The 14,971-nt window shown below is 34.2% G+C and overlaps 1 protein-coding gene across 12 annotated transcripts; it reads left to right on the top strand.

Moving 5' to 3' along the window:
- The first annotated feature begins 9 nt into the window (after positions 1-9).
- CEP44 (centrosomal protein 44) lies at positions 10-13,140 on the top strand. 12 transcript variants are annotated; one of them, XM_072928370.1, is made up of 12 exons: positions 25-162; positions 1,169-1,252; positions 1,719-1,823; positions 2,423-2,570; positions 3,523-3,669; positions 4,533-4,640; positions 6,083-6,226; positions 6,593-6,802; positions 9,494-9,563; positions 11,436-11,563; positions 11,816-11,853; positions 12,630-13,140. In XM_072928370.1, exons 3-12 carry the CDS (start codon positions 1,735-1,737, stop codon positions 12,736-12,738), a joined length of 1,191 nt encoding a protein of 396 aa, XP_072784471.1. In that variant the 5' UTR covers positions 25-162; positions 1,169-1,252; positions 1,719-1,734; the 3' UTR covers positions 12,739-13,140. The 12 variants fall into 12 exon arrangements, with proteins under 12 accessions (XP_041571756.2, XP_072784471.1, XP_041571755.2 ...); XM_041715821.2 differs by having other exon boundaries at positions 1,716-1,823; XM_041715822.2 differs by lacking the exon at positions 1,169-1,252 and having other exon boundaries at positions 10-162.
- The last annotated feature ends 1,831 nt before the right edge of the window (positions 13,141-14,971 follow it).

The raw sequence follows: 14,971 nt of genomic DNA, 5'->3' as shown, positions 1-14,971 counted from the left end.
AGAGGAAGTGCCCGTCCGGTTCGGCGGCGGCAGATTCGGTCTGCGCCCGCCGCGTCCGGGAACGGCCGCGGGGCTCGGCGCTGTGCCGGGGAACGGCGGTGCTCCCGGCACACCGCCAGGGATCGGCAGGGAACGGCAGGGAACGGTGCTCCCGCTGCGCGGGTGAGCGTCAGCAGCGCTCTCGGGGCGGGGGTCTGTCCTAACCTGGGGCTTTCACTGCTCGGAGACGGCGAGCTCTAGGGAGGGCCCGGTCTCCGGCTGCTGTAGGGGCGAGAAGGGCGGCTGCAGAGCCGGCCGCGGTCCCACGCTGGCGAGCTTGCCGCAGCGCGCTGGTTCCGGGAGCTCAGCCCGCCTTGCCGTGTCCCGGCTGGGACGCGCTTTTTGCCCGCTGGTGCCCAGGGCAACCAGCCGAGGCCGCGCAGTCCCTTGTGCCGTTCCCCGGTGTGCAAGCGGCCCCTGCGCGAAGGGCGTCGCAGCTGGCACGGCGGCCAAGCCCCGTACGTGTCGGTGAAGTTTGTGCATCTCGCGGAATGGTGCGATTTCCCCCAGCTCCCTGCCCCGTGCAACAGGGGAGTCTAGATTCACTTGGAAGAAGTCAAAAGTCTAGTTGTTGGGCATTTCAAAGACAGCGTTTACAGTGTTAACATACTTGGTAACCTGCAGGGGGTAGTTTTTTTAGTTTTTCTTTGTTTGTTTTGGTATTTTTGTTTAGTTTTTTACATTGATCCTTTGAATAGCATATGCAGTTTTGAGAGTTGTTCTTTAAGCCGCTTTCTCGAAGTGCTATGTCATCATATCCTGAAACTTTGTTATACTCGATTTTATTGATAGCTAGCGGTCTGTAACTTCTGCTACAGATTTCTACAGACAAAAGCTATCTGTCCCATTTTACTGGGTTCACCTTCCCAAGATTTACTACCAACTTGACTGTTACTTTTGTGATCTCTTAAGCTATTTTCTAGTGATAGTAGTTAGCAGGTTTTATATCTAGAGGTCTGGTGTAAAAACAAAGGGTTGTTGACACTTTTGGGAAACAGCCTATATAGGATTAGACAATATCCTGTGAGAGTGTCTTCGGTGAATATTTGCATTGCAGATTAGAGCTTCCGTTTTATGTCAGATTATTTGAGATTTGTCTTAATAGCTATTTAAATTTGCAAAACCATAGAATGGATCACATTGTAACATAATGCAGGAAGAATAGCTGCCTCAATTTCCAAATAATTGGTTAAATTCTTCCAAGCTTTGAAAAGTAAGTATTGTGTACTTCTGTTTATTGCAAATCATTACCCAGAATCTAATGTTTACAATAAAAGGAACCTGATGATTAAGTAGGAAGAAAATCCTTTTAACAAGGGCAAAACACACGGGAAGAGCTTAATCTTGAGGATTGCTGATTAAACACTATAGAAAACACAAGAACAAAAACACCCACAACAAACCCAGCCCACTGTAAATGGAAGCTTTAACTGTTTCTTGAGACTATCGCTTCATTTATAGGCTATGTGACCATGCCTCTTCACTGCTTGGGTTGGTAGGCTTCAAAATACTTGTTTTCTTCTAAGAAAAGAAATTTAGTGAAGATAATGGCAGGTAATTATCGCCCAGGTTCTAGCAGAAAGTTGAATTTAAGTGATTATTGCATTTTCTAATTTTTATGTACATACTTTTTTTGAGCATATGTACTTTTTTACATTTATTTCATAATCTGAAAGAAGAATAGCATTTGGAATAATGGCAACAGGAGACCTAAATGGAAGTTTAAGAAAAATTGAACAAGGACTTCGCTTGTTAAATTATCCAAGAGATGTGGATTATACAGTGTAAGTGGCAGTGTGAAAACTTATGCTAATACATGATGATGGCAAGATGTGTAAACAGGATATGTATAAATGTTAGCATTGCCCCCAGTGATAAGTGGGCAGAACATAACTGGGAAGTTGGGGTGTGGTCTTTGTGAACTGGAATATAAAATTATGCAGTTTTGCTCTTCTGAGCAATCCTTAGAACAATCCTGAGCTGTATTACTGTCTTGCTCTTTTTCTGCTGTTCTTGTCTTTGTTTTGGTTAATCTCACCTTCTGGATTTCTTTGGAAGCGCTTGCAAAGTTTTTTTTTAGGAAATTTCATCCCATAAAGATTAGAAACAAAAAAAAAAAAAGGTCTGAATGTTGAGCTGGAAATGCTGGTGGGCTTTAGACTTAAATTATATGAAGATCACAAAAACATTTTTTGAGCATTTTAAGTATAACAGCAAAGACAGCTGAATGAGAGATGCCCAGACAAAGAAATGTTAAGATGAAAGATATTTGGATAGAACACGCTGTGGGCTAGAACATTCCTTTCAAGTTAAATGTTGGAATTCATGTCATGAAATGCTTTTTTTACCTTCTGGTGTGTAAAATACTTTTGTTTCTTTATAGGTTAGTAAAGGGTGATCCAGCTGCATTTTTACCTATCATCAGCTATTGTTTTACATCTTTTTCAACTTGTATAGCAGAGCTTTTGGTAAAGTGTGATGTGGAACTGACAGCCAAGAGTGACTTGCGTTTTATCGAAGCTGTTTATAAGGTATCTCTTCATGTTCTTTGCTGGAGAAACATGGGTTTGAGTATAGCTTCACAGAAATTAAACATTTACCATGATCTTTACTAGAAAGTGAAAGTTTTTGGCAATGAACATGAATTTTAGTTCTGTTAGGATTTAAGATGAGTAGCAAGTCACTATGTGCAAGTTTTTAGATTTTAATGAAAATAAGGATTGGTGGTGGTAGCCAAATCTCAGTTTTGAGACATTTGCATAAATAATAATATTGTTAGATGTTAATTTTGAAGAACATAGAAATGTTTATTGGACAATAAGATTTATAGAAGTGATTTTGGCAAAAATCTTAACCACCAAAAAAATCACAAGGAACTCAAAAAATTGTAATGTAAGCACAGTTTAGAAATACGGCTATTTTGAAACACTATGCCATTTTAATACATAAAGTTGAATATTAACCTTTTCTAAATCGGAATCAAATTCTTAACTGATTGAAAATAACTTTGAACTATCCTTAAAATATACAAAAGCACATTTTTATGAAAGGTGGATTGATGAATTAAGAAATAGTGGCTTATTCAGACTAGTTTTCTATCTGAGAGACTGCTTTACAGGCTTCTGTGTGAGCATTATGTAGCCCTCTGATGTATTTGCGGAGATAAATATGACTTTTTATTGTAAGTTCAGTTGAAAAAATTTTTTAGTCTTAATTTTTATAGTCAGTTATTTCTTGAATTTTAAGACTGGGAGTTTATGTTTACAAGAGTGATGTGAATGAAAGATGAGATATATTTAAGGCCTAGTTAAAAGAAACATCTATTTATTAGTATATATATAAATAATTAAATGAGAAAAGGCTTAGCTGCTGATGTGCAGAATGAAAGACAAGATTGTAGTAAAATAAGAATATGGGCATGCCATTTCTACAGCAAATTGCGAGGTGAATTTGAAAATGAAGTAAACTCTTATTTTGTTGCAGTTTCTTCGAGATCAATTTCAGTATAAACCAATTTTAACAAAAGAGCAGTTTCTTCAGGTTGGCTTTGCAGAAAGAAAAATGCAAATTGTTTGTGACATTATCAACTGTGTGGTGAAGAAACATAAGGAGTTGAGTAACTCTAGTAAGGTACTGGTCACATTGTTACCTTTATTATAAGTATTTTTGACATGTTTGATGTTGCTGAAGCTGGTCTTCAGTTTCTATTTGAAGATGCAGCATTACTCATGGACCAGATAATGGAACGTTAGTATGAAGTTTCATTGTAAGATGCTTGAATGCTTTCATTCAAGACATGAAGCTGCCAATACTTTGTAGTATAAAAAAAATTAGAATGGAGATAAATCTAATTGTTGTTTTTACAGTAAGTGATATATTTTCTTTTACACTTCTTGATACAGTGAACATGTGAATTAATAAACTTCTCAGATAAAGGCAAAACAAAATCCTCTCGTATGTTGAATTTCTGTAACAATTTAAAAATTATACTTGTATTTTTTTCTCAAATATGATTATTTTCATCAACAATACTTGTAATGGCATTATTTTTTATCAGTATGTGTTGTGTATGAGTCTCTGCTTTAATGAAAGGAATTTCCAGTCATTATATTTTGTTTTGTTTCCTTTGAGTTTTTAACAAGTCATCAGGACTTCTGCATACTTGATTTGTCAGTTTTGAAGACATAAGTACTTTTTTTTTGTATTTGTTTTACTTTCTACTCTAGTGCAAGTTGTCTTTTCTATTTATAACCATCTATTGATGCATCCTAGCATAGGTATTAGTAAAAGTATGGCATTTACTTCTGGATCTGTGTTCTCTATAAATGTGGGTAATATTTAAGTTTTTTTAGACATTATTGTACTACAGAGATTTAAGTGTGTTTGTGTGTGTGCACCATTAAATATTCCTGACTGTCAGTGATGGTGGTTAGAAAGTAGGGTGTGGAATCCTGAAAATTTTCCTGTGTTATTTTCTTCTGTTCACTTTGGAGGTTAAATCCCAAACAAGAAAAAAAATCAGACCTTTTAAATTTGAAGCATGGTCAAATTGTGGTAAAGGTCTTGCTGATCCAAGTCGCAGTGCTCTGAATTCTAAACAGGTATGAAAATAATTTTTATGTTGAATGTCTAAAGGTTGATCTCGTTTGTAGCAAGTCAGGCTCTTGCTGAAATTTTTTGCTTTCATTTAGGTTTTAATATTTAGTCAAACCAGTTTTGAGGTGGATTGGTGTTTGTTTTTCCCTGAAGTGTAGTTGGCTGAAATAATGGCTGAAATACAGAGGATGTTGCCTCTCTTACTGAGTAGTTGATCTCAAAGTCTTGCTGGTAATGACCTAGTGCTGTTTGTGCTATATTTCAATTATATCAAGTGTAAGGGAGAGCAATGGAAGAAGATACAATGGGACAAAGAAGTTGTATTGTGTTTGAAGAGTGAAGTGTGCTTGGCTTAGCATGTGTTTTCAACCCAGCTTTCCAAATACTGTTTGGTCTTTTGTCTGAATCTGTTCAGCAAGTTTTCATAATGTAGCATTCCTTTTGGCTTTGGTTTTACAGAGGTAAAATGATTATGCATTGAGTAAAATAATTATACATTATGCCATTCTTGGCATGTGAAGGAGGCTGCTTTCCTAATATTTTCTGCTAAAAGAGTGCAAAATAAAATTGTAGAAAACTTTTAGGACTATGACTGTCTGTTAATAGCCGGTGGTTTCTACTTGTACGGAAAATACTGCTTTTATCAAGGAAAATTTCACCAACAAAATATTTGGAATGGCTTTTTTGTCTCTTCTAGTTGTTTAATAGTAGCACTGAATGGTATAGATAGGTGTGTTTTAAGAATTTCCTGGTAGAGGAAAGTTTCAGCTTAACCAAAACACCAAGGAATCTGTACATGTTAAGATACTGCATAGAACTAGTAATTGTGCATTCTTAATCATTAAATATTTTATTTTGTTTTGTGATAGTATCATAAGATTTAATCCACCTAGAAAGAATTGCAAAACTTCTCTTAGTTTTCTCTAAGGGAAGCCTTCAAAAGAAACCAGTGTGTAGCTCATAGGGCTATTTTGCTGACCGTTGTCAAGAAAAAAGGAAGAATTCTAATCTTCCTAGTTAAACTTGTTTTGTTCTTAATGTTTTAGTCATGGGTTTGCTGTTGAAACTGTCTATGAGTATGAATTTCACTGTATGTAATAATGTATTTTCCAGTCCACACTTAGAAATCTAACAACCTTTAAATTAAGGGAGGACATTCATGTCTTTTTTTCTGCTTATAGAAAGGAAACAAAGTACATCGTATATATGGCAGAGTGTGTCCATATTTGTTTTACAGTTCCTTCAAGTCTGTGTGACTTTTTAAAAATTAAACTGCCTGCTGTTGCTTTCTATATTTTGTAAACAGTTGGAATAAGATAGTTAGATTTAAATAAATATTGAAATAATAGGTCTTATGTGTTATTACTTGGCTAATGAATTGAAATACTCTTGTAACAAATAACACCAACAGTTTGTTGGGTTGGTTTGTTTGTTTGGTTTTTTTTAGCATACTCAAAAGAAGCCTCTAGTTGAACGGCACTCAGGAAATGAAGTTAGTGGTGATCTTCATCTACTGCCCCTTCCAGCACAGGGAGGGACTGAGGAAGAATTGTGCCCAGATCATGGTATTGTGGAAGTTAAATGTGAACAAGTAAGAACTTCTCTTTTAAGTGGCTGTATTTTTTTTACAGGATTTTTCTAAAGGGATGAAGGTTTTTACATTATAGTTACAGTTCAGGAGCATGCAGCTGATATTTAATAAATACTTTGAAAAAGTTAGGAAAAGGAAAAGTCAGTTAAACTGTACTGTCTCTTTCAAGACACAGTTCTGTCAACAACTTCTTTTAACAGCTGTGTTCCCTGAGTAGGCATATTTTGATAATTATGGGAGAAAAATAATTTTCTAATGTAGCAGGATGTGGTTACTGAACTTGAAGATTGCACTTTATTAGTTTGATCAAATGATGAATTGTTTCTGTTTTGAAATTAGAGGACATGTTCTTATCCACATTTTCAGGTCATAGAAGAAAATTCACAAATTGAGTTTTTAAAGAATCAGCTTGCTGATTTCCAGGAAAAGCTTCATAAGCTAGATTGGATGGAAGATAAGCTACAAGTTTTAGAAGAGAAACTGCAAGGAAAGGTGATCATAGACGAGAAGGACTGGAATAACTTATTGAATCGAGTTTTGCTTCTTGAAACAGAACTGTTATTACAATCCAGAAAGGTGTGTTAACTTCTCTTTTAATTCTATAACAAAAATTGCCCAAACACAACCTTATTGGTCTGTTTCTGCCCTTCCTGCCTCCTGATTTTTTTTCCACTGGTTTTAAAGATTCAATCTGAATGCAAGTGCTGTTTATAAAGTTGATGGTATTTCTTTCTTAACTGTTAAATTATATTCTCTGTGACTCTATGAACCAAAGCTTTCCATCTGTTCTCATTAGTAATGATTCAGTGTCATTTTATTTACTACTAAAGTTTTAGAAGAAAGTTTATGAACATGGAGTCTTCATTCTCTACAACAGATAGTGACAAAAATGGATGTCATGCACAGTGGAAAATACAGGGTTAATAAAAAAGGTTATTTCTTATTTTAGTCCTATATGTAATTTATGGGTCCTTGAAATTTCTAATCTAATCAGTGGAGTTTTTTCTCCTATTCTCACTCTCCTATATCTTATCAGTGATGTTCATTGTATTTTTGAATGTGTAAAGGCACTACAGTTGTGATGTGGCTACATTTGGCATAGCAAATAAAGCCTCTTGTTGCATTAAGACTGGGTTATTTTTCATGCTGTTGAAAGGTCCTTGTGTGCACATTATGTAATTTGATATATGTACACATGTAAATATTTTGACTTGCAGTGAACCATAGCATCACTTTGAAATTAATCATGTAATCCAAAATTTTTAATCTCTATGCATCTTGTATCCTTCAGATGCTGTCAGATGCTTTTCAGAAGTTGAAAATCCTTGTGGAAAATAGTTGATTGGTGTTGCATTTTTCTTTGCAGTTGTAAAACTGTTGAATTTATTCATACCCAAGAGCTCTGTGCGTGTTGTTGACCCCACAAATTTGAAAATACTGCTAACACTTGTATACAAAATGTGTTTTACTGTGTGCTTTGCAAGTGTGGTAGTTATGCAAAGTCTTGAAATGGACAGGTATTCAGACTGATCACTAGGTTATTTCTAAAAGCTGTAGCTCAATTAGTAAGGATGGATACTCTAAATCACTTAAAAAAAAAAGTTTTAGGTCAGTAGTAGCTCATGTGATTTTACCATCTGAAATCAGATTCTTATGGATTAGTAGACATGTGTCCAAATAACACCACCAATGATTTTGGTTTTATTTTCTGGCAGCAGTCTCAAGAGGCCTTCAGGTGAACAGCCATAGACAGTTTTTCTCCTGTTTCAAATGTATTCTTTTCAAGAAATTACTGTAGCACATGGGAAAGCTCATGTTTCAGACTAGACTTGTTCTTTTGTTTTTGTAAATTTGGTTTATTACTGCTTCAGTAACATGTTTATTGCAGTTCATATGGTTGGAATAGTATTTGGAAAATACTCTAAAAAATATCCCTCAGAAATTTCCAGAGATAATTATATTTCTGTACTGCATGTTACTGAAAGAAGTCACCTGCAGTAACTTGTTCAATTATAGTTTATGTGTGGCATTGTATATACAGATATATAAGACTATATATGTTTATGTATACATAGTCTTCAAAGCTAGCTGTTTGGCAATAGGCATTTGAAAACTGCTAAGAAATAATCCTTTGGGCCACGGAATTGCTGTTTTTTTGTTTAATGAAATTGCATCCAAGTCGTGCTTCACACATACAGAAACAATTCAGAATTACTCCTCTCTTACTCTTGCACTTTACAGGGAATTTTTGGCATCTAGCCAACATAGCAGGAACACTTGAAGATCTGTATTTTGCTGTTGCCAAAGTAGCAGCAGCTGTGCATTTAAGCTCTGGGAAAGTCTGAAAGCTACCAAATCCATTTCAATGGAAGGAATTGAACAGATGTACTCTGTGCAGATTCTATTTTTGTATTTTTTTAAGAGACAGACATTATTACAGTTTTTTTCCAGCATTTTCCCATAGAATACCTACCATTTGTCTTCATTCCTTTATTTGGGTGTAGTATTCCCCTGTTAGCCGATGTAGTTACTCCAGTATATAAAGTGACATATTTTAAAGGCTGAGATGTCAAATCATAATGATAACTTGTTGGTAAAAAAAAAGACTAAATGTTGTTTGAGTGTTGCATTTTTTTACTTTGAAATGAGAAAGTTAAACTCAAAAATACTATTGCTACTATTGTTTCCTTCCTTACAAACAACCTTTTTAATGTTTAGATGAAGTTAAACTGAGAATGTTTCTTGAGAGAGCTCTCTCTCATTTAGGAGCCTGGGAAACCAGCTTAAAATAGCCTTCTGGGTTCTAAGCATTTAGGTGGAATGAATTTCAGTTAATCTATAAGCTATTTTTTTTAGGACTGAGGACTGTATTTTTGAATATCAACCAGCACTAGAAGAAGGCACACTTACTTGAAGCTAATGGCAACCAGTGTTGAGATGAAATGATTAGTACAGCTAAGGGCATTCTGATTGTCCATTCTACTTATAACTATGTTATATGCACTGTATTTTGGACTGGTTTCAATCTCTTAATGAACAGCAATATTGATATTAAGAAAAAAAGACCCATTAAATAGACTAGTTTTTTGATGAAGTGCATTTATGGAAATCTTGAACTTTTTTAGTCCTGTGAAGATGTTTGTGCAGTGCCAACATATCTGGATGGTGTAGCAAGCAAATACATACATACTTAGTACCTAAATATAGTTTTGTTCAGTCGGATTTAAACAGGGTATGTGGCTAAAATGAAGTAAACTTGTATTTCAGAGAGACTTACCTAAAGAGTTCAGCAATATAAATCAAAAAAGAACTTCTAGTAGCATTCCAGTTTCTCTTGGTGAGTATTAATGATTTTCCTTGTAATTAACGTAAATATGCTAAACACTTCTTGCTTACCTTGACTAAAATAAAACTATTTTTAAGTACGTAACTGCAATTTAGTGACCTCTGAATTTAAAACCTTATTGTAGATGAGAAATTAGCCTCCTCATCATTTCATGTTTCTAACTTAATTTTTAGATGATTTCATTGCTATAGCATAGTAAGTGCTAGTTAAAAATAGCTGTTAAAAATATCAAAGATGCAAATTTAATTAAGGTTCTGTTACTAAAGCTGTGAAAACTAGTACTGTCATTTGGACTTTAAAGCAGTTATCATCATGTATTAAAAATGTGCTGTTCTCAAGCCCAAATTGAGTTATTTTTGCTGCTACTAATATCTTTTAGGTTGCTGTTTTCTTCTTTTTTAATGGGGCTCAGACAAATCATGATTCATAATCTTTGTTGGTTTTCAACTACTAAATGTTTTCTATATTTCATCTTTGAACAGTTAACAGCTATCCAACTGACATTTTTGATAAACTTTCTTGTTTTGAAGAGAAAGTCAAAATCTTTTTCTTCCATTTCCAACTTCCGTTTAATTTTGATAACATACAAGAAGTAAATGAAGCAGACTTGAATGTCAAAGAAGATAAAAGCACTACTCAGGCCGTGAATAATTCTTCTGTCTTCTTCAATGGTAGCTCTTTAGCCCTTAGCTCTATTAGCTCCCTCTGTTCTCTTCCTTGATTTGGCCTGTTTCCCTTGTGGCAGCTGTTATTCCTACCACCAGTGCTTAGGAGGATATTCTATTTTCCATTTTCACATATTAGGCTTTTTTGTCCAGTGTTGGGCTTTTCAATTGTAATTAAAACCGATTCTCAGAAATCCAGTTTCCATGGAAATTAGGAAGGCAGTTCTTGGTTATATCAAAGCCTGTTTTTATTGTGGAGTTGCAGAAATGGGACCTTCGCAGAAAGCATGCAACATGTTTACTTCCTGTGATAAGTTTTGTGGTGTGTTACTGACACTTGAGGACTTTCTAATAAGTAAACAGGCTGATGGATTTTGAAAGAGAAATTTCATATTTTCAGACTTTCCAAATTCTTCTGAATTTGTTAATCCTGCTTTTCTAAAATTCAGGAAATTTTAGGCATAAAAGTTATGAAGACAGTCTTAACTCTTATCTGAGAGTATAAGAATCCTTTCAGGCTCTTTTTGGTTAGAAATCACAGCTGTACCAATTAAACAATTTTTAATTTTAGGTATTTAAAAACAGCTTCATATTAATTTTAGATACAAAATAATGTAGCTAAGTATGTTCCAAAGATATGATGTATACATGGTGACATTACTAAAAAATAGGTATGGAAACATGTGTTTTTTTCAAGATACTAAGTTCTCTTCCCTGACAATAGTAATCTAAAATTGTAAAGAATATCACAGCCTTTCAAATGAAAAAAAAAAAAAAAAAAGGACAAAAATTTTGCTACTTATAAGACAGATTACTTAGCACAAATTAAAGACATGTTTGAACAGGCAGTTTACAATAAAAATAATGTAAACTATATGAAATTACTATTAAATGCTTGGCATTGTAATCACATGTTCATAAGTTTTGGTTTTACTCTAATCAGGAGAAAATAATCTCATTAGTAATCTTTGGAATTTGCTTTTTCTATATTATATATAGAATACATAGTGTCATATTGCACTTGTTTTAAAAAAATGAGAAGCCTATTTTGGACTCTTATAGCAGCTTTTTCTTTTCCCTCTCTAAACAATGCATTCTCTTCTGTTATTGCCTACTGTAAATCAAGTTATTTGATAGCTGACCTTGCAAAAGAGAGCAAAAAGCCAAAGGTGACATAAAACTGAGCATTTCTCTATAGATACAGAGAGGAATGAGGAGATGCCAGAGAGTCATCTTCAGTCGTCTGGATGCAGTTCACTGTTATCCGCAGACCAATCTCCCAGAGACATGACCATTAATTCTCATGATCTGACAGACATTTCAAAGGTAAGTAAAGCTGGTGAATGCTCAGTTGATTTCCTTTGAGGTCAAGAGAACAAGTAAGCATTGGTTTTAGTTGTATGTACTGATAGAAAAACAAGAAAACTATGCAAAACTACATCTAGGTCTGTCTCATAAAAATACTTTTCATATGTAAACAGTGCTTAAAGTCACATTTTCTCTGAATGTAAATTGAAAATCCATCTCAAGAATGTAAGCTTTGAAGAGTTCACTAACTATGTTGCTTTTAAATTGTAGGAGACAATAAGACAAAGAATGGAAAAGATAAGTAAAATGTAAGTAATAGGAAAGGGCAGCAGGAATTTATTTCCCAGGAGGGAGTTGTACTGGACTAAGGCACACAGAGAATGTACATATGTGTTCCAAACCTCAAAGTCTGTGCATCAGGTGTGGCATTTCCTTATGGCTGTACTGGATAATAAATCCACTTACAGTTTTGTATTTGTGGGATGAGTCACTGTTTTGGTTTCTAAAAAGCAATAGAAAGCACTCTTAATAATATTAACTGGAGATTAAAGAGTGTTTAGAATTTGGTTGATAAGAAATAGGAATATTATTTATTTCCCGATTGAAATTCCCTGGTACTTGCAATTTTTCTTCCTGAAAGATACCTGTTATCTTCACTGTTTTTTATTATTTAAGGAAAAGTAAAACTAATTTCAGCCTAAGCATTATAATAACTGTATTAAGATGTATTTGATATTAATTCTGAGATCTATAATAAGTTTTTCTATTTTTATTATGCTTGAAGAGAAATGTGCTGCTTTACAATGTTTCTCTAACAAGAGAGTGTGTGGCCTATAAAAAGCTTTAGCCTTTTCTGTGATTTTAATTTCATTGTGTGGGTTACTTCTTTTTTTGTGTACTTGAGGTTTATTGATATATGGTAGGCATTTAAAATAGAAACCAATTGCAGAGGAAAAGGGTGGGATGAGAGAAAATGTATGGGATCATGCTTCTTATTAGTATTTTGGATAATTAGGAAGTCAAAAGCAAATCAATTATTTTGTACCTTATTTTATTAAGTGTATGTAAAAAAATTTATTTTCAGAATTGAAGAAACCTTCAACTTGTTCAAAACACCAAGCCCACCTCTGGGAATACCTGCAAGCACAGGTCTTCAGACCTGTTCTCTGCAGACTTACGGATACCAGAAATAATGTCTGTTTGTACAGTGTTAAATTTTTAATATATCGAATTTGTAATGATCACCAGTGCTTTTTTTGCTTTGAATAAATATTTTACTCATGCATCTGTGTATTGATTTCCCTCCCCACGACCACAATTTTTGGTTTTAAAGACTGTTCAAATAGCTTCTTCTCCTCTCCTTGCACTTTTGTAAATTGAAATCATTACAGCAGTGTATTCTTGTGTTGACATTTGTTAGCAGTGTGCTAAGTAATATGTTTTTTAAAGTGTGGGCTTGAGGACTGTGGTTTACATCCTGTTGGAAACATTCCAGCTGGAACTTGCATATTATACCCAAGAGGCATTCTTACATACCATCTTACCATCTGTACTGTTGAATAAATCTTAATAAAAAACTTACATCCAGTTTCAAATATGTGCCTTTTTTGCTGTTTGTTTGGTTTTTTTTAATTTTTATTTTTAAATATAAGTTTTCATGCTGAGCTGGAGAGCACCAACACTTTATGGCTTCCATTAACACTTACAAAGTGAGGGTCAGTTTGATCCTAAACACAAAAATGTGCGAGTAAGTCCACAGACTTTGACTGCAAGAGATGTGTTGAGTGTTTTAGTGCTCTTACCCAACACATTTTAAGACCAGCAGCACAGATGGAGACCAGTCAGTATACAAAGAAACACAACATTTTCATTATTTGAAGCCATATTAAGAGTTCTGTTTAGAGACATAAGTAGACGTAAGACTTCCATAAACATATGATCAAACCAAAGATGTGTGAGGCTTGATTAGATTTATTTAATTGCTTATTGCTTTTTGTAAATTGGTAGCCTATCATATCAAGGTTCCTTTGTGTTTTAATACTTCACTTTAAAAGATTTTTGGAGTTTAATATTACAGACCAGTTGGTATTTTTTTGGGGGGGCAGAGTTTACAGATGAAGGCAAATGCCTTCATGTTTGATATGCTATAAAAAGTAATTTCTGTGTTTTAACAACAATTATTATTTTTTTCTATAACCATATGGAATATAAATCGACATTATTTTACACAAAAAACAGAAGAGCTTACAGTGAGTTATGTTATAAACTAGTTCTGGGTTTTTTTAGACTTCTGTGGTTGGATTTACTTTTTCAGTTGTTTAAAAATAAAAGAACCTATAAAGATTGAATTGTAGGAATGTATTTTGCTCCTTAATTGAAAATAGGCCTTGCAAATCACTGTTCATTATTCTAATAATGAAATGAAATTAGGTTTCTTTCTAAATGTTAGCACAATTAACATCTTAAAATAGAACTACAGCACCATCTTGTGGAAACCTTTATAAATTCATCAAAGAAGTAAAAATTAATATTTGTCTGCTTTAAGTTGCTATGATCAAATATTTTGAATTAACTCTCTTATTTTTCCTTTTTGCCTTGAAGTCAAAGATACTTTTATGTTCAGTAAGATCTTTGTTCTCTGTGATATTTGATAAAGTTTGTGGCAGGAATGAGAGGAATGGCTTGTTTATTGATGTCATGGCAAAAATGAGAAGTCTTAGTATACTTGATTCATGTTACAGAAGCTTATCATTGAAAGTATCTGGGGAATGCAGCAAGTGTTAAAAAAGCTCTTTCTCTGTGTGTGCAATTCAGTATCATCTCTATTTAGTGCTATAGAATTGAAAATCCCAAGTTGTTCAGTTATTTACTTCTTCCAGCAACTTATATTACTGAAAAGCTAAAATCAAGGATACAGACAAACTGAAGCTTGAGCAGTGCATTATTGTCTTGCAAAGGTTAATTTTTCTGGAGAAAGGGGAAAGTGAGATGATCAAAATATATTAGAAGCTACTAATTGTGGAAATTATTTAATTACTTTGTATTACACATGCTTAAAGTTCTTTACTAATCACTAGTGAACAGGGCTTGAAACAGATTTTTCTATCAGCTACTTGTTTTGACAGGTTAGGCATCATTGCAAACAAGTTGCACTTGTAATATATTCTACCTTAAAATTATTTATTTGCTAATTATTTACCATTATCTTTGCAAACACTTTTTGCCACATGTAGTTTCTGTTCAGTTTTTTTTTTTTTTAGGATATTTTTTAATTCTTTTTGGTGAAAATAACTTTTAATCCTCAGACAGAAAATTATGCTTCCTCAGGAAAAGTATTATATCTGCAAAAATGTTTTAGTAGTAGTATTTTGCTGCTGTGACCTGTAGGAAGATTTCTGTGTGATAGAGATCTGTGTTGTAGCCTTT

This window comes from Taeniopygia guttata, chromosome 4 (assembly GCF_048771995.1).
Source record: "Taeniopygia guttata chromosome 4, bTaeGut7.mat, whole genome shotgun sequence".
NCBI classification, from domain to species: Eukaryota; Metazoa; Chordata; class Aves; order Passeriformes; family Estrildidae; genus Taeniopygia; species Taeniopygia guttata.
The sequence above is the reverse complement of the archived record's forward strand: the minus strand, read 5'-3'. Positions and strand labels throughout refer to the sequence as shown.